The sequence below is a fragment of the Terrapene carolina genome, unplaced genomic scaffold, assembly GCF_002925995.2.
Source record: "Terrapene carolina triunguis isolate 2854851 unplaced genomic scaffold, T_m_triunguis-2.0 Scaffold926, whole genome shotgun sequence".
Taxonomy (NCBI): domain Eukaryota; kingdom Metazoa; phylum Chordata; order Testudines; family Emydidae; genus Terrapene; species Terrapene triunguis.
Genome location: NW_020665277.1, coordinates 2,890,226 through 2,908,495, shown reverse-complemented (window position 1 = coordinate 2,908,495; position 18,270 = coordinate 2,890,226). Strand labels below are relative to the sequence as shown.

At 42.0% G+C, this 18,270-nt stretch overlaps 1 protein-coding gene across 1 annotated transcript in view; it reads left to right on the top strand.

Annotated features, from left to right (window-relative positions):
* Positions 1-18,270, top strand: part of ST7L (suppression of tumorigenicity 7 like) — a 39,858-nt gene that overhangs the window by 16,676 nt on the left and 4,912 nt on the right. Inside the window, exons 11-14 of the mRNA XM_024204553.3 lie at positions 65-167; positions 7,531-7,681; positions 9,086-9,178; positions 12,807-12,946. Coding sequence (XP_024060321.1) covers positions 65-167; positions 7,531-7,681; positions 9,086-9,178; positions 12,807-12,946 — 487 coding nt within the window. The remainder of the gene's footprint in view (positions 1-64; positions 168-7,530; positions 7,682-9,085; positions 9,179-12,806; positions 12,947-18,270) is intronic.

Here is an 18,270-nt window from a genome sequence, read left to right as displayed (position 1 = left end):
CTTAAAGTATCATTCTTATTTGGATTTTCGTTAGTAAATTGTTCAGTTCAGGTTTTCCATGCAGGTTCTCTCCAGAAACAGCCTCCAGAAGAGGACTCAGCACAGCAGAAATTAATGCTGTGGAAGCAATTCACAGAGCTGTGGAATTTAACCCTCATGTCCCAAAGGTAAGAACTGACTTTTTTTCTCCTTATGGGATCAGTTTAGCTTACTATCTGAAATATAGTCACCGTTTGCAGTGGTCCTGGAGTCTCGCTACCCCTGTGAAACATGTGACTACTTCTCTGTGGTTGAAGTAGGCTGAGGATAGCTCATGTAGAACCTGAAACTACTTGGAAATCCTGGGTGAATTGTAGCATGGATAGAAATAATAGCATCCACCACTAATGACTGCTATAGTTAAGGTTACAAATCAGCTTTCTTTGTATCTTCTTGTTCTTGCACATTCGTAACTTTTCCAGCCTTTAAACTCCATCTCGCACATAGTCTATAAGAAGGAGGTTGTGCTTTGGGCAGTTCATAAAATGGTTGTAAAATAGAGGCTAAGAACATTTGAAAATACACTACAGCACATGTTCAGTGGAAAACTTAAATTGGCATTTCTAAACATGGATTCAGTAGTCATGTGGCAGCAGCTGTTTGACTGCATGGTGACGTGCCCATACAACTGAGCTGATTTAAACATGCAAAGTGTGTTTAAAAGTAATTGTCACTCTCCTGCTGCTGCTATCATCCTGAGAACCTGTGGCCTAAAGGAATTAGCATAGGGCTGGAATGCTTGAGTTCTCAGGACAAATTTTTTGGTGGCCTCGGAGTGCGGCCACCAACTCTTGCTGGTGGCCGCTCTCACACTTTTTCCTAAAATACTAAATTAGCATTAGGAAAACCAAATAAATATGCACATATACACATCCAAATCATTGTAATTTATGTATTGCTAGCTAGTAAGTCAGTTGTGAAAAGTGATATTAACAAACATACAAGTATCACTTTTCACAGGAGACTTGATCAGCCCTGGCAAGCCTGGGGGCAAATTAAGCCCTGGATGGAGGGTCGGGGGAAGCAGTAGGGGCCAGTGGGGCTGGGGGAGGCAGCGGGGGGCTGGAGCCCGAAACCTCGTGGCCAGAGCCCAAAGCCCCATGGCGAGAGGATGGGGCCCAGGGACAGAGCTCAAAGCCATGTGGATTGGAGCCTGGGGCCTGCCGCTGCGCAGCCAGAACCTGGGGCTGGAACCTGAAGCCCTGTGGCCAGAGCCTGCTGCCCCACAACCCCAGAGCTGAAGCCCAAAGCCTGAGCCTCACCACTCCTGAGAAGGTGGGGAACTCACTGGCTGCCTGCTCCTCCAGCGTTGTGCCCCAGGGAACTCCGTACGGAGGCAGGGCCCAATCCGTACTGATGGCCCCAGCAACCAACACCAAGGCGGTGCATCCAGGAGCAACGGAGGGGGAAGGGGCATTACTCCCCTCCCCACCCTCCACCCCCCATCACAGCCCAGGAGGCTGTGGCCGCATTTGAAAAACGCTAGACTTCCTGATTTTTAGTCCAACTTCTGCTGCTAACTTAGTATTTAGCACTTTCCAAACATTTAATTAAGTCTCTTAGCACATCGGTACAGTAGGTAACAATATAAGTGTCCCACTTCACAGATGGGGAAACAGGCACAAAGAGTGGAAATTACTTTCCTAAAGTTTTGTGTTAGAACTAGGATTAGAAACCACATGTCCTGATTGCTGTGCCTGTGCATAATCTGCCACTATAACACTTCTCAAACAAGGCACCTAATTTCTGTCAGTTTCCTCATCTGTAAAATGGGCACAATACTGATACTTGTCTAATGGGTAGGACCTTTGCCAATATTCAACTTCTTGTCGGGGAAATTACAACCACTGAGATTAAGGGTGTCCAGAAGCAGATATAGATGGAAGCTGTTCAGTTTGACGATTTTATGATAACTGCATCTTTGATGGAATACCCCCATTTAACCCAAGTTGAGTTGGGACTGTAATTATTGTATGTTGGTGCAAACTGTTCTTGAATTAGAAATTTCTTTGGGCATAAATAGCAAAATTGCATGCTCTTAATAGTAGCTTCTCTGACAATTTCAAACAATGAACCTATTAGATCAAATTTCCTGTGTTTTAACTATAAGTAAAAGATTTTTCTAAACATCTGAAATTTTGGAGTTTGCAAGTGCAGATATGTAAAGACGGGACATGTAAAAGATCAAATAATTAACAATAGGGAACAGATGATTCCCAAAAGAATGGCTGAGTCATTATTTTAGTCCCTAGTTAATTTCTGTACCAATCTCTCTCAGAAATTTCTCCCACTTGTAATTAAACAAGTGCATGGAACAATATTCCCAAATTCCCCTCCAAGGCAAACCGCACAATATATCTAGTTTAGCACAGAGTAATTGCATACTAGAAGAAATCCTTCTGCTGCCACAAAGCTTAAGGGCCCAGAAGCCATGACACAACTTCTGGGAGAAAATGGTGAATTAGCTACATTTTCATGCTGTCCTGGCTAGTAAAGGCTCTGTGATCTAGTGATTACAGGACTAGAAGTCAGGATGGTACTGAGGTCTCATGTGACCAAAGATAGTAATTTGCTGGGCAAGCTACTTCACCACCTTACACACCACTCGTTCTACCTGCAAACTCGGGGCAAAGGCAGAAGATTACTCTTCTGAACTTTTTGGCAACCGTCTGCTTACCAGAGGACTTTCCAGGCTTATTTTCCTAAACATCTCCTGTGACAAGCAACTTTTCTATGTAGTAAAGCTGTCTTTTTAACACTGTACTTGATAACATTGGCAAGAGTTAGCATTAAAAAAAAAAAATTATCTTTAAAGAACATAGCAGCAAAATGGCTACGGATAGAATTGTTTATCAGGGATTCTTTGCCATTTCCCTCTCTGGATTTAAAGGGCCTGGCTATCCGTAGCATGCATTTTGTTAAAGAGGGAAACTTAGTGTGGTGGATTAATCTCCCTTAGCTGCAAATTTGCTCTTAAATATTTCATTAGCACTGATTGCTTATACAGGACTTTGATTCATCGGAATAGATAATAGTTTGAATAATTCTGTGCTTAACCACTATACATAAACACATGTAAGCTGCTACATCCTTGTGGTTACATAGGAAGATCTTTTTAAAATCAGCAGCATATTTAAAATATTTATGCCTAGATGAGAAATCACTTATTTGGTTATTACATGCAGACTGCGACAGCATTAGCGTCGTTACTGTGAGAATGTCTGTGAAGCTGAAAAACAAGGGTGTCAGAACACACTTTTCATTCAGCTGCAGCCTTTAGCAGATCCGAATGAAATATAAAACTGAACAAATGGGCTAAATGTAACCATACCTGCAGCAGATGTCCTCACTGTTTCACCAGGATTGTCACAATATGCTGTGATAACTGCACCCCCATGAACTGTTAAAACTGGCTTACAGAACATGTCCTGTTCCCTGCCTGTCTAAGCCTCACTGTGCAGTCTTTCCTGCTAAGACAAGGCCTATGTTTGCATGCTCCCCTTATCAGGGAAATTTTCTTGAGGACTGTGGTAATTCCAACCCATTGTTGGTATTAGGCCATTTAATATTTATATTACAGCAGTACTTGGAGGCCCAGACAAGGTCTCTGTACGAGGTGCTATACAAACCACAGTCATAGGTCCTGTCCCAAAAAGCTTACAATCCGTGCTAAAATTTCCTGTCCTCCTCAGGACAGTCTGCTTGTGTGCTACTGAAGACACTGTCAGGCAAGGGTAACGGTTAATTAAAATGTGTAGTCTTCAAAATCCCTGAAGCTGGACAGGCCTCTCCAAGGAGTAACTACTTATTTTGTTTTTCTAGATTATTGGCAAGAGAGCCTTTAAAACCCTCATAATTGTATGAGATCTGAAATCTCTAATTCAAAACAGTATGTGTTCATCTCTTCCCCCCCTCCCCAATCTGTATATGAACAAAAATAAAACCAGTTCACTCTTGTGCTGCAGTTCATGTCTGCTAATACCTGAAGTGGCCGGATGTTAGGCTCCCCAAGCAGGCCATGTAACTAAAATCTAGAGCAGCGCAGGACTTCTTTGCCTAGGGAAAATGTCAATTTGTTGAAAAGGAAACTTTTAATGGAAATATCAGTTTTGACAAAATCTTTGGGAAGAGGGAGCAAGAGACATCCCCTGCCAGAACTTCCCTCAGCCTGATGGTTAGGGCACTCACCTGGGACATAGGAGACCCTGCTCCAAACCAGGCAGAGTCAGGGCGTGAACCCATCTCCCCCACATACCAGGCAAGTGCCCTCACCACTGGGATACTGGCTATTCCAGGGTGGCGCTCTCTCTCTCTCTCTCTCTCTCACACTCACACTCACACTCACACTCACACACATCCATTTTTTTCATGAAAAATTTCAAATGATCTAGATTTTTGTTCCAATGCACAATGAAAACGTTGAAACCTCAGAATTTTTTGTGATACGGAATTCTTGTTTTCCGGCTAACCTTACTGAACTCTCAGCAACCCCTTTACTAGCACTGTTGATACATGCAAGTTGTAGTCTTGAAAGTGGAAAGATGGCTTAGCACTAATTCTCCTCAACTAATCATGGAGTCCAAATGAATCTAGCCATGAAGGTCTGAATTTATCTATCCACAGTGTTCTGTCTGCCTGTCCAGTTTAATAGAATGTGCATGGAGAAAGCTAATTGCTGAGAGAAATTGCTGCTTGTTCGCATGATTGATCAAGAGTGTAGCAAGTTCATTTCAGGCAGTCTCAGACAGATTTTTCTTCAGACTGTGCCTTTAGGGGAAGAAGATTATAACACATTATCATTCCCTAAAAGTTCTTTTATTTTGTGTATCCTTCAGAACCCTTGTGCTCTCTGAAAGAGTTATATTAAACTACTTAATCAGTCTTTATGTGAGATGCATTCACTAGTTTTGTAGACAATCAACTAAATTAGTATCATGTTTCAATAACTGTATCTTCTCCTCTGATCATACGCCAATTCAGACTTTTATTATTTGTATTACAGTAGCACCTAAGGGCCCCAGTTGAGATTGGGAGCCCATTGTTTGTGCCCTGCAGAGTTTACAGTCTAAACAGACAAAGCAGACAAAAGGCGGGAGGGGAAATGGGCACAGGGGGGTGAAGTGACTTGCCCAAGGTCACACAGAAGTCCAGTGCCAAAGCTGGGAATAGAACCCAGGTCTTCTGAGTCTCAGTCCGTTGTCCTATCTCCTGACCAAAAATGTACATACATAAGGTAGACATTCATCTTTCTTTGCATTTAATGAAAGTGGTTGGTTTGGGGGAATAACATCATGCAAGGGAAGTGAACAACAGGTGTTTTCTTTTCCTTTCATTGCAGTGACACTTCTTTGAGATGGATCTTATTCTGAAAGGGTGTGGGGAGGTCATTTTAGCATATTATTTTGTTTCCCCTTTTAGAGGTGAGGCACTGAGTCAGAGCTATAAATCCAGATCCCTGTCGTATATTATAATAGGAATGAAATACAGGCACTGAGATATAACCAGGAGATGATTAGGAAAGGGTGTCTCAATATTGCAAACATAAGTTTGCTTTGAATTGGGTAAACTAGTAGCTTTTGGAAATAGACATTTTCAGCATTAGTACCTGGTTTGCTTTTTATTACCTAAAACTAAATGGTTAAACAGGGACTATAAGAAGTTAAGTTCGAAAATTTGCAACTGCATCTTTTATTTGGACAGCACCGTAAATGTGCCTGGCATAACACACACAAGGCAAAATACATGATCCCTGCCCTCTAGAGCTGACAAACATGTTGAGGCACTAATAATTACATCGAGGCTTCACCATTGCTGCTACATTTTCCTTCCCTTACTGTTTAAGCACTTAATTCAACTGCCAACGAGTCACTGCAGAGAGTATGAGGAGTCATGTCAAAGGTCAGATATTTGAGACCATTTTCCCACAGCAGCCCTGTGCGAGTGATCCTTTACCGTGTTAAAAAAAAAAAATAGAAGGGATTAAAAAGGATTAGCAAGAATATTACCCTCCAGAGTGCAGGCCCAAGGCACTAAGAGAAGAACCCAGCCAGGCAGTAAATGTGCTTTATTTGGCCAGAGCACAACCTCTGCTACATTCCTTCAAGAATCTGAATGGGAAAAGTTAAGTCCCCAAACTGGATTAGTAAATAATCTCATAGTTTGTGGCATCTGCTGAAATAAATCGGTGAGTTGACTGCATTCTTATACTTTGGGAGGGAGTTAAAGGAATTACCAGCTACACTGATCAAAGATGAGGATTAACTTTGGCCATTATTGAGTGGGACACTATATACTACGAAAGGACAACTCATAAGCATATACTAGAAAATTGGAACATTCATTTTAAACTTGTAAAATTATTTAACATTTCTTAAAAACAAAGTTGAGAATTAAAACAAATTGGCTTATCTTCCTCTGCTGCATTTTAAAAAATAAAAATAAACTGAACATCCTGTAAGGTTTTAGAAAAATGTAAAATGTTTGTTTAGAAATTCTGCAATTTTCATAGTGCATATGCTCAGTTTTATGCTCGCTGCCTCCCGTTCTGAGCATCTAAAATTGGGAGTTCACTGCCTGGAAACAAGTCAGCGTGTTCTGCCTGTGTATCAGTGCACCATCACTTCTGCCTTCTCCCATCACCTTGTAACCGCAGCTATAGTTGTGCCAGCACAACATAGCTGTGAATTAAGGATGGGATTTTCAAAAAAGTGCTCAGCATTGGTTTAACAGCTCCCATTGAAGTCAGTGGAATCGGAGTTAGATCCGTGCTTGGTGCTTCTGAAAATACTGTTCTAAACTTTACAATCAAGGATATACCTGATAGCCTGGCAGTTAGCACCAGTTTCTAATTTGTACCTGACACTTGGGAACTAACAGATATTAAACCCTTTAGATTGAAAGTTTTCAGAGGCGAAGGTATCAAGGTGCAAATGAACCTAGACGTGCAGCAAGCACTTCAGTGTCATATCATTAGCATTGCTTCACATGGAGCTCTTAACAGCGTTAAAGGATGACTTCTAGGATACCGGTGCATGAAACACTTGCGCTTAATCAGTCCACTTTCCTTTGGCCTTCATGGAGCACTACCTGATGCAGCATAAAATCTGTGTATATGTGTGTGCGTTTCCCCAGATAAATTACCTTGTGTGTTATGATCCAGGAACTACACTCCAGCCATAGAAGTGTTTTATATCTCCTCACTGAAGTAAAATGCAGATCCGTTTTGATAGCATATATACTTTTTAACATTCTGAGTGTAACATTCTGCTGAGTTTAGCAGCCCAAGATCCCAATTTTTCTGTGTAAATAAGATCTGGCAAGAATTTATCAGGACTGGGCCCTAAATTGCAATACCTCCTTAATGCATGAAAGACCTCCATATGCTATGCTCTGGTCATTTTGAAAACATCAGGGAAATCCTTTGGCAGTAACAAGGATTTGGGCATGGCCCCATAACTAAGCATGCTTTCTCTTTCCATTTTCTACTTCTAGTACTTACTAGAAATGAAAAGCTTAATTCTACCTCCAGAGCATATTCTGAAACGAGGGGACAGTGAGGCAGTAGCATATGCTTTCTTCCATCTTCAGCATTGGAAGCGGATAGAAGGGGCCCTTAACCTGCTGCACTGTACATGGGAGGGCAGTAAGTATCTTTTTATTCCAGTGCAGCTAGCTAATCTCTCTACCTTTTTATTCAAATCATTCATAATAGGCCTACTTTAACCAGTGTCTGAACTTCGTTAAGGCAGCCTTGTTCAGTTCAGTTTCAAAGGGAACTCAGTGCTGTTGTTTGGCTTTTTGCTGGAGATGCTTACTTGATGCCACATTACAGGAAGGCAAAGGGATTTACCCAGGGGGATGTAGACAACTACAATCAATAGATACAACTATTTGTATTCATCAGCAGGGCTCCAACGATAGCGGTTCACTGCCATATACAGAACTAACACTTTCTGTGGCCTCCACCACTTGTTTCCTCCCCCCACAAAAGCTCCCCAGTGTGTCTGTGTCACTGGGCAATGGGAGCCAGTGCCACCAAGCAGCCAGGGTATAAAAAGCCCCACTGAGGCTGCAGACACCCTTACCTAGAGAGGGACCTAGGGCTGAGAACAGCCAGCCCCTGACCTGGGATGGGGTTGGCGGGGAGTAGGTCCTGAACAGTCACCTAGGAAGAGGTCTGTGTTTGCTTAGCAGCTAGCCAGCAACAGCTCCCGTGCTTCTGCTGGCTGAATCAAGAAGCCAGGAGTGACCCTGGCAGGTCAGGATGAGGAGCAGCAGCAGCCCCAACAAGAGCAGAGCAGAAGAGACCAATCCACCCCAGATCAAGACCCAGTTGGATTTGTTAATTGTTTGTTTTTCTTTCACTGTTTGATTAAAATGTGTTTATCTTAATATCTGTTAAGTCTCTGTTTGGAGCTAGACCGTACCGGAGACTGAAGTATCCTCTTTCTTCTCCCCAGAACTGGGGTACAGCACAAGCAGCAGCAGTGCAACTTGGCACACACACACACACCTGCCATCATGCCTTAACATGCAGTTGGCCACCTTGTGGGCATTGTCAGCAGGGAGAAATGGAATGTTCCTTGGAGACTGAGCTTCCTTCTTACTCCTGGAGGGGCTTGCTCCACAATGGAAACACCTTGGTAGGGGGGTACAAGGGGCATGTGCTGCTGCTTATACTGGAACAGATCTGTAGAATAATAGGGCTCTTCCGTCTCTAATGTTGCTGTCAATCTTCTCTCTCATCTGTATTTGTACAGCACCCAGCACAAGGGGGCCCCAGTCCTAATAGTAGAATTTATACTGTGGTAGGACCCCATCCAGACTGGGGCCTTTGAGTGCCAGCATGGTATGAATTCTTACTAGAGATATGACACCTTTCTCCAAATTCACTTCTAAAAGAAAATACAAAATACAAGATGCAGCTATTTCCAGTCTATTTCTAAATTTGCTTTCTTCGTGACTGAGATGCTCTTTGTGGTGGAATTTAGGGGGGTTGCTTTGTACATAGGTCTAGCATAAGTCTGACTGACTGTCTTGTCCTCAGCATTTAGAATGATCCCGTATCCGTTAGAGAAGGGCCATCTTTTCTATCCCTATCCTAGTTGCACAGAGACAGCAGACAGAGAGCTATTGCCAAGTAAGTGGTTATTTTGTTTCTAATTAATAACTAGAATAAAATATATGTAATAAAATTCCAGTGTGTACTGTACTGTATTGCTGTGTATTTACTCTCTTGTGTCCTTAGCTCATGAACTGCTTGTGACATGGATTCTGCTGTTTGTCTGGTGTATTTGGCCAGATGGAATGCACTGTGCAAATGCAACAGCAGTATAGGTTGTAACTTTGCATCCCAAAGGATCCCAAGGCACTTCACAAATGCATGTGTGTGGGGTGGGAGGGTATAGAAATATATAATATTACATACTTTCCCACTGAAATGCAGCCACCATTTGGATGAAGTAAACTGTGTAACTGAATAGCGGCACTGCCCAACAGTTTAGTGGGGAGAGTGAGAAACGCCATACCAATTGCAACAGCAAGGGGAATTTAAGCAGATGGACTATAATAACTCTTGGCATCCGTACCAAATTCCAGTTTAGTGTACACCTAGACTGAGTGCCATGGGATCTTTAATGACCACTGGCTATCAGAAATTAAGTTTTCAATCTCACTTGGATGGAGTCCCCACCAATGGCAAAGCGCACCTCTCTGCTGTCACCTTAGAGCAGGACCAAATGCTAGCAGAGGGTGCCACCAAGAGGTACTGAGTTGCCAGTGAGTGTTACCCTATGTCATGAGGATTTTGTAATAACATCGTGTCTGGCGGAAAGAGGCTTCCATACCTGGTGCTTCCACATTCTGTTTCTCAACTTGGAGGGCAAGAAAACTTGGCTAGTCCTCTGTGATCACTTCTTCTTCTTCTTTTTTTTTTTTTTTTTTAAAAAGTAGTGGGTTCCCTGACTGTTGTAGTGGAGCTGCTTCCTTCGTCATTTTCTGCAAGTAGCAGGTAGATAGATAATCATTCCATACTCTTGCATTAGAGTACCCAGCAGAACCTTTATATTTATCATCCTTGGTTAACCTGTAGTTTGAGAGAACACTTTATTGTTCCATAATTTGATTTGATTGATTGTACATTCCATGGAATATTTATGATCATACATTGCTGTACATTAGCAATGAGACCTAAGATTTGACACTGAAGAATGAGTCTTCTCCCCTACTTCGTTATCCAGGTATTAGCCCACATATATTCTGTCTGTAAAGCAACCTGAAAATAAACCACTAGGACCCTCACTCACTCTGTCGCTCATTCACTTAGATGATAATGGGGCTCTTGTTTCATCTTACCTGCTGGTGGGATTCTAAATGTGGGCTTCAACAACTCTGGAAATCTCAGCTTCTTCATGGAATTGCAGGGGCTACTGCTAAAGTGTCACAGGGATACAGCTGCAGAAGAGCAAACTTACACACGTGTGTTTCTGTTACAAAAAGTGAAAAGTTAAATTTAAAATGTGTAATTGAAGTCTGCCCCCAGACTGCTTTAAATTATTCATTTCTCACTTATGCAGGATATTGCACAAGGAATTCCTTGGTTAGTGACTAACTCTAAGCTGTAGGCTTTCCAGCATAATTAAACACCAGCACATGCATGTATTTCAACACAATCATTCACGCATTCCTGCTACGTTTTAAATATAAGGCTATTCATAAAATAAAGCCATCTTAACATTTTTTATTGTGCAGCTTTCTCAAGAAGTCTTGGAATTTTAAAAAAATCAATTCTTTTAATATATTTGAAAATAGAAAGTAAACCAAATTGAGGCTTAAATTGATAAACTTCAAATAGAAAGCTAATTGTTCTAATTGGTAAGGATGCACAAAGAGAGAGCTCTGACCATGCAGAAATCTGTTTAGCTCTCTTTACATACTTTGGGCCTGATCCTGCATTCCTTGTGTAGTGGCAGTTCTGGGAGCATAAGGAATTCTTGTATATTTTTGTTTGTTGCTGTCCCCAATTTTTCCTGGCTTTCCTACTCTTGTGTTCAGGTTGCTTGCTAGTTTTCTACTATTTGTTCCTCTCTCTAGTTCCTGTTTAAAAAGCACCCCCCTCCAACCCATATATGTCCTTAATATATGGTTTCACACCATTCTGTGAGCTGACCATGTCCCAGTTCAGTTTTTATGAGGGTGGCTGATGGAAGATGGAGTCTATTGCATGTCAAGCTTCATCACGGGCAGGCCACTGCTTTGTTTGCCGAGTAGAAGAACAGTATGGGTATCCTACTAGTCTGCTGAGTAGCAGGGATGACTAGATGTCAAGGAGGTGAAATGAGAGAGAATCTTGAGGGGAGCACCCTTAAGCATGTTTGATTAGGACTTATTTTCTTTTCCTTTGGCGTCTGGCCTCACAGAAAGCCTTAGCATTCCACACCATTGTACTTCAGAATCTCAGCTTTCATTCAACAATTTTTTTTCTAGCCTTCATGGGTTACAAAGGAATGGTTGCATCGCAGATCGGGTCACATTTGCAGTTATCACTTCCTGAATTTGAAGGCAACCTGAAACTTGGTGACATCTTGATTTAACTCTGTCATCTTTAAATTTCCTTCTGCAGCCTACTGAAAGCTGAAAACGTGCACAACCCAAAAGTGAATAAAAATAAAAAAATAAAAAACACTGGCTATTGCACCGACTATACCTATTTTCCATATTTAATTAAATCAAAAGTTACTTTTTGCTGGGTCTGCTCCAGAATTAAGTCTAGTTTACTGAAGAATATACAGGACTTTTCATACTTAATTGCATGTACAGACCCTGCCTGTTCCTTTTATTTAAAAACATTGCAAAATTGTTGGATAAAAAATCTAGAATTGTCACAGTCCCTAGATGGTGACCACTTCCAATGTCTTGAGCTGTCGAAGCTCCATATTCCACTCCCAAGAGCTGTCTAGTGAAATTATTTTGATTTCTTTGCCCTAAAGTGTAACTAATGGTTGTGTACAAAATTTGTAACCCCATCTTGATGCTGCTTTCTTTGAGATCTGCTTTGTCAATTGCTGTGAAATTTACTGTAGTCTGCCAGCTTGCAGTCTTTGGGAAGTTTTAACAGAATCTGACCATGTATATTATCTGATTGCTTTCAGAGTTATTTTACTTTTTAGACATGGGAATTCTTAAGATAGAAAAACATTACATAAAAAGTAGGAAAAAATAGGATGCTTGCTTTTTAAAACATTGGCATACACTAAAATAACAGAATTTAGCATTTGTAACTGTTACAAATTCCTTGATTATTTAAATTGGGCCAAGTGTTTTCATTGGAACCTTTGTCTTGATGACATCTTGTGAATTTTATGTTACTTTCTTCTCTTCTGTCGCAACAGTTGATTCCAAAAATTAACCCTGCAATGTTCTTAAAAATAAAGGAGGGGAAAAAAGTGGTGGGGGAAGGATAGCTTTAGTGACACCAATAAATACTAAAGAGCAAAAACACGTAGTATATGAGAAAATATATCAGGACTAAGCCACTTAAATCTGCTTTGAGCAAATGTCAGGGATTTAGTCTTGTGTTGCACTTAAGCTTCGGGTCCATGTATATGTCCTTTGAAACTATAAATCTGAATGTAAAACACTGGCTGCTCTGCAATAATAGTTCTCTTTGACATATTTGCATAATGTAAACTGGTGTGTAATTATGACCTTTTGTAAAACAATCAATGAATATTAAAATGTCAAATAACTTTTCAATATTTCCCTTTCAGCGTTTCACGATGTCTCCGTTTACCCACAGAAGGAGCTTCCTTTCTTCATCCACTTCACAGCAGGGTTGTGTTCCTTTTCGGCAATGCTTGCCGTTCTCACACACCAATTCCCTGAACTCATGGTCATTTTTGCTAAAGCTGTAAGTATTGTCTCCAGTCCAGGACTTGCTTAGAGTGTTTGTGAGATATTCAGAAGCTGAGGGCCCTGTCTGTGCAGATGTTTTGAGATGGAGTTAAAATGCATTGTCATGTGCTTCTGAAGTTCCTTGTCATGCAACTATTAAACTTGATTCTTCACTTGGACTCAGAGTTCCTCATTTTGTAAAGAGTAATATTTTTATATTATAAAGCTGGTTTCTGCATATCAATCTTAGTAGATAATCAGTCCTGATTGCCAACTTAGGAACAACCCAGCCCTCTCTTTCTCCCTTGGCTGGAAAGGCTGTGGAAGAGAATTTGGTTTGCGGATTAGACCTGTGTGTCACAGACATAGCTTCTGATTTTTAGTTTAAATTGAATTATTGGAAGCAAAAGCTTCTGAATTTCGAGTTAAGGGCTCTTCAGTAACTAATAGGTTAAAGCCAAAGCCATGGGAACGTTTAGATTGTAAGCTCTGTGAGGCAAGGACTCTGTTTATAGCTACATCTTGTACCATGCCGAGGGCATTGTCTGTGCTTAACAAATACAATTTTGCACACACCTTCTCAAGCTGTTTAACCTCCTCCTCCTACCCCATTGCTGCTTGATGCTACTGCTTTTCATTCTGCAAAATGCTGGATAGTGACCATCCAAAGATGCTTCAGTAGTGACATTAAGGGCTGAAAAACATCTGCAAAACACTTTCATTGCATCAGATAAAGTTGGAAAGCAAATAAGTGAATCCCCAGAACAGGGCCGGCTTTAGTAAGTGCGGGGCCCGATTCGACTACCCGGCGGCGGTCCGGGTCTTCGGTGGCACTTCGGCGGCGGGTCCTTCACTCACTCCGGGTCTTCGGCGGCACTGAAGGACCCGCCACCGAAATGCCGCCGAAGACCCGGAGCGAGTGAAGGACCCGCCGCCGAACCGCCACCGGGTGAGTAAAAATTAAAAAGGCGCCTAAGTTAGGCGCTCTTCTTTAGGGCGCGGGGCCCAATTCGGGGGAATCGGCCTAAAGCCGGCCCTGCACCAGAAAACCTGCTAATAAAATAGCCCTTTTTTCACATGCATCTCACTTCTTTCTTGTGCCTCTTCCCTCTTCTTTGCCTTTAAAGATCTGGGAAGCCAAACTGCACATGAAAGGTGTTAATTATGTTACTTAGTGTGCTTCTGGAAAGTGCTCAGATACTATGGTGATGAGCATGGTATAAAACCTATCTAGAATAGAGGGAGAGTGGTCTAGTTAGGGTGACCAGACAGCAAGTGTGAAAAATCGGGGTGGGAGGTAATAGGAGCCTATATAAGCAAAAGCCCCAAATATCAGGACTGTCCCTATAAAATCGGGACATCTGGTCACCCTAGGTCTAGTGGACAGGGCAGTGGCCTGGGACTCAGGAGACCTGGCTTCTGTTCCAGCTCTTCTACTGATCATCTGGGTGACTGTGGGCAAGTCCCTTTATCTCACTGTGCCTCTGTTTTCCCTGCTGCTGTTTTTGTCAGTTTAGACTGGAAGGTCTTCAGGGTGGGGCTGTGTCTTACTATGTGTTTGTACCATGCTCAGTGTGGAGGCGCCCCAGTTTCAATTGGGACCTGTAGGCAGTACTCTTTTATAAACGAGCAGGCAGTATTAAAGTCGCTCGGTAGTTAGTGGAGCTGGTCTCCCTGGAGCACCTCTTCATCAATTGCATTGTGTTAAGCCACTGCTACTGTGAGCCTGGGAGGCAGAGTCTACATCCAGCCAGAGCAGCGTTGTCTTCCTGCTCAGAGAGAGTTCTTTCTAAACGTGCAACAGACAGTACAAGGGGATTTGACAGAAATACCCAATGGAGTATTACACTGTGCTATGACTTTCCTGATGGCCATGCAGTCAGTCCCTAGTGGGAGGGCTGGGAAACACCCCATAGCACTGTGCACCTCTTGGCTAATGTGGAAGGGTCACTGCTAGGCTCCATGGGGAGCTGCACAGGGTGGAGTGAAATGGGAGTCCCCTACATAGATAACTTCCATACAGGCTTCTACTAGCCCCCCATGGAGAAATTAGCCATGAGCTGGGATTTGCATTTGTATGGTGCCCGCAGCAGCCACTCGGATAGTTTGAAAAGAGCCTGTAAGGTATGTATGGTAGACTGGGGGGCGGGAGGGTTGGAGAACAAAACCAATGTTCTCAGAGTCCTTTGAGACCAATGGAAAAGCTTCTTGGGCATGCACAGTGATGAGTCTAAATGCAGCAGTTTCATTTCCATAGTGGGAATGGCAATACAGCAGTTTCTAAGACGTTGGAGTGCAAAAGGCACCTTATACATTCAGAGCTTCTTTTGTTAAACTCTTGTGACTTAAAACACGCACATTGATTTTTCAAATTGTGTTAAGCAAAAACAATCGGAACTTTGCAAACTGTTCAGTTAGGACCTTTCATACTAAATTTAAGGCAGAGATTTTTTAAACAGTTGAGTTGTTAATGCATGAAATTAGGAGGGTTCTAATGGAAATTCTCCTATATAGAGCAGTGCAATTGCTGTCATAAAGCTAATGGTAAGTTGCTGAGCCAGGTATCCCAGTACATTCAAACGTTAGTAAGTCAGCTACTACAATAAATTGACTTCTTCTTTCATGCTAAGCTTTGTTTGTTTTGTTACCTCATTTCCTTCCCTTACCCTATTTGTCTCATCCACTTGTTGCATTTCATCTGACACTTAAATTGTGTAAGCTCTTTGCAACAGGGACTGTTGTCTTTGCTTCTTGATTGCAATACGTGTACTACAGTGGGGCACTGACCATTGATTGATTAGGTTTCCTAGGTGTTATATAATAGAAATCAATGAGATAAAGCCTATAAATAGGTTCCTATGTAGTTATCTTTCTGTTGATTTAAAAGTTATTTTAACACTTTTTCTGTGAACTTTGTTACTACATGGCCTGAGTGCTAAGATACTGTGATGATACGTGGATAGATGTTAACCAAAGCTATGTAAACTTGGCACTTACACAGTTGCTGTCTTCTAACATGTTGTTCATATTGCAGTGTAATGCAAAACTTTTGGCTTGCATTGGTGAAAGTGAAGTTCTAAACCCTTTCTCAGGAAGAGGCACTGGTCATGAGTCACCTTGTTCTGCTTTGTAAGGAACTAATTTGTGAAAAATGGTTTTTGAAGTTGGGGTAAAACCAATAGTTAACTTGGACAAAGAAGTGGAGTGATTAAAACATACTGTGGTATTCACTTGTTCTCTTATTGGGGCAGTGGAGCATTTCAGCCCCAGGGAAACTTCCCCACCAAGCACTGCATTGAAGATAGATTTTATTTTCATAAAATTTTACAGTGTGTGAGCTGCAAAAAATAAATTGGAAACTGGAAACTCTGAAAAGTGAGAGTGAAAAGGCAGATTGGAAGCCAGAGCAAAAGAGTCTCAGAATGGGACTGACAAGGACAGAGGTGAATTACTTGTTTGCTTCCAAGCCAGCTGTTAATTAACCGCCATTTGCATTTTAGAAACTAAAGTAATTGGATATAAAACATTCTGGTTCCAGTTACTAGGTGGGAAGTTGAATGAACCTTACAATATGGTTAACTCATTCTGTTTCAAGGAAGCACCATGTTCTGCTAGTATGAGCTTCAGGATGGAAGTTGGATGTAGGCTTTGATCCTGATTTACTGTGCTCAGTCCCCTTACTCGTGAAATGGGGATCTTTGCCTATCTTCTGTAAAGTATTGTGAGGCACTTAGAAATGTGCTACATAGAGATAGAGTATCTTGCATGTCTCAGGGAGAACTGATTCTTCCCACCCACGCCTTTTGTTTCTCTTCATGGTTTCTCTCCCCCTGCCAGCCCCATATAAGGTTGCACATAGTGGTAACCTTCCTTCCGGCTCTCAAAAATTGGTTATGCGCTCTAGAAAAGAGGGAAAGCTACAGTCATACAAGCTGCTTGCCACCCTGCTTATCCCTCAAATAAAAATAATCAGAAAACCAAAACCACATTGCAATGTGCTTGCCCTCATGTCTTTCATGTGGTAGCCTGGAGCACTAACCACAGAGCCACTGAACACACATTCAATCATTGTTCTGGAACTAAAAAAACCTTTAATAACTTGAGAATGAGAGCGCGTCAGGCTTTCTGCTGTTGAGCAGGTCAGGTACTGAGACAGATGGAACAAAAATGCTAACTTATTTTAAAGTGCAAAGTTCTCATGAAATCCTTGTTTTGCTGACATTTCTGCTTGGTGGTGTCCAAGCCACACAGGTCTGAGAGCGGGGCCCCATTTCCACACTGTTCTGTTAATCTTTATGTGGGAAAATGTAGTTGGACATGCCAATGACAAATTTCTCTGCTGCTCGTAATTGGCTGGCTTCATGGCAACCAGGGTCTAACTATTTGCTTGATTAATTCTTTAAGGACTACATTAGCAAAGTTGTATGATTTCCAAAGAGATACAAGGTCAAATGTTATACTAACAAAGACTCGCTTGGGGAAGTTCTCTCGGCCGAGTTTCTAAAACCAAAAAAATGTAATTTGTGTGCGTTACGTTCACTTTGCATACCAGGCAATTTGCATGTCAAGTGGAATGTTGGTGAATGTGGGCAAAAGCACTAGCCTGGGTTGTTCATTGGGCAGTGCTTTAAATTGCACTTATTTTCCACGGGAAGGGATGGTTTTCTAGTCCCTGTTCAATTAAAAAGATGGATGAGAAGTGTGCGTGCCTCTGTGCCTCTCCCAGCAGGATCCCAAGGGATAGCCTCCACAGAAAGTACAGAAATGGTTGTACTGACTTGCATTGTCCCTGGATGTGTTCTTTTCCCTGACTGGGTGCAATAATAGTTCTTAAAGTGCCATTCAGAACAGGTGCTTCATATTGACACTCTTTAAAAAAAATTAATTCAACTAGTTATCCATATCCAGTATGTAGAAAAACTTTCTTTTGAGGTAGAATGCCTAGTGGTTAGAGCGTAAACTGGGAGTCTGAAAACCTGCCTTCGAATCCTGACTCTGCCACAGCTTTGCTCTTTGACCCTAGGAAAGTCCCTTCAGCACGGTCTCATTTTCCCAATCAGTAAAGTGGGGTTCTGAGACTTTAAGAACGTATGTAATTAATAATAAACTCTTACTGTTTTCTGTGATTTTTCTTGCATCGAAATGTAAAGAAAATGCTAATTTTGATTCACTCCAATGTTCTAGCTCAGTGTTTCTCAAACTGGGGTCGCCGCTTTTGTAGGGAAAGCCCCTGGCGGGTCAGGCCGGTTTGTTTACCTGCCCCGTCCGCAGGTCCGGCCGATCGCGGCTCCCACTGGCCGCGGTTCGCTGCTCCAGGCCAATGGGAGCTGCTGGAAGCAG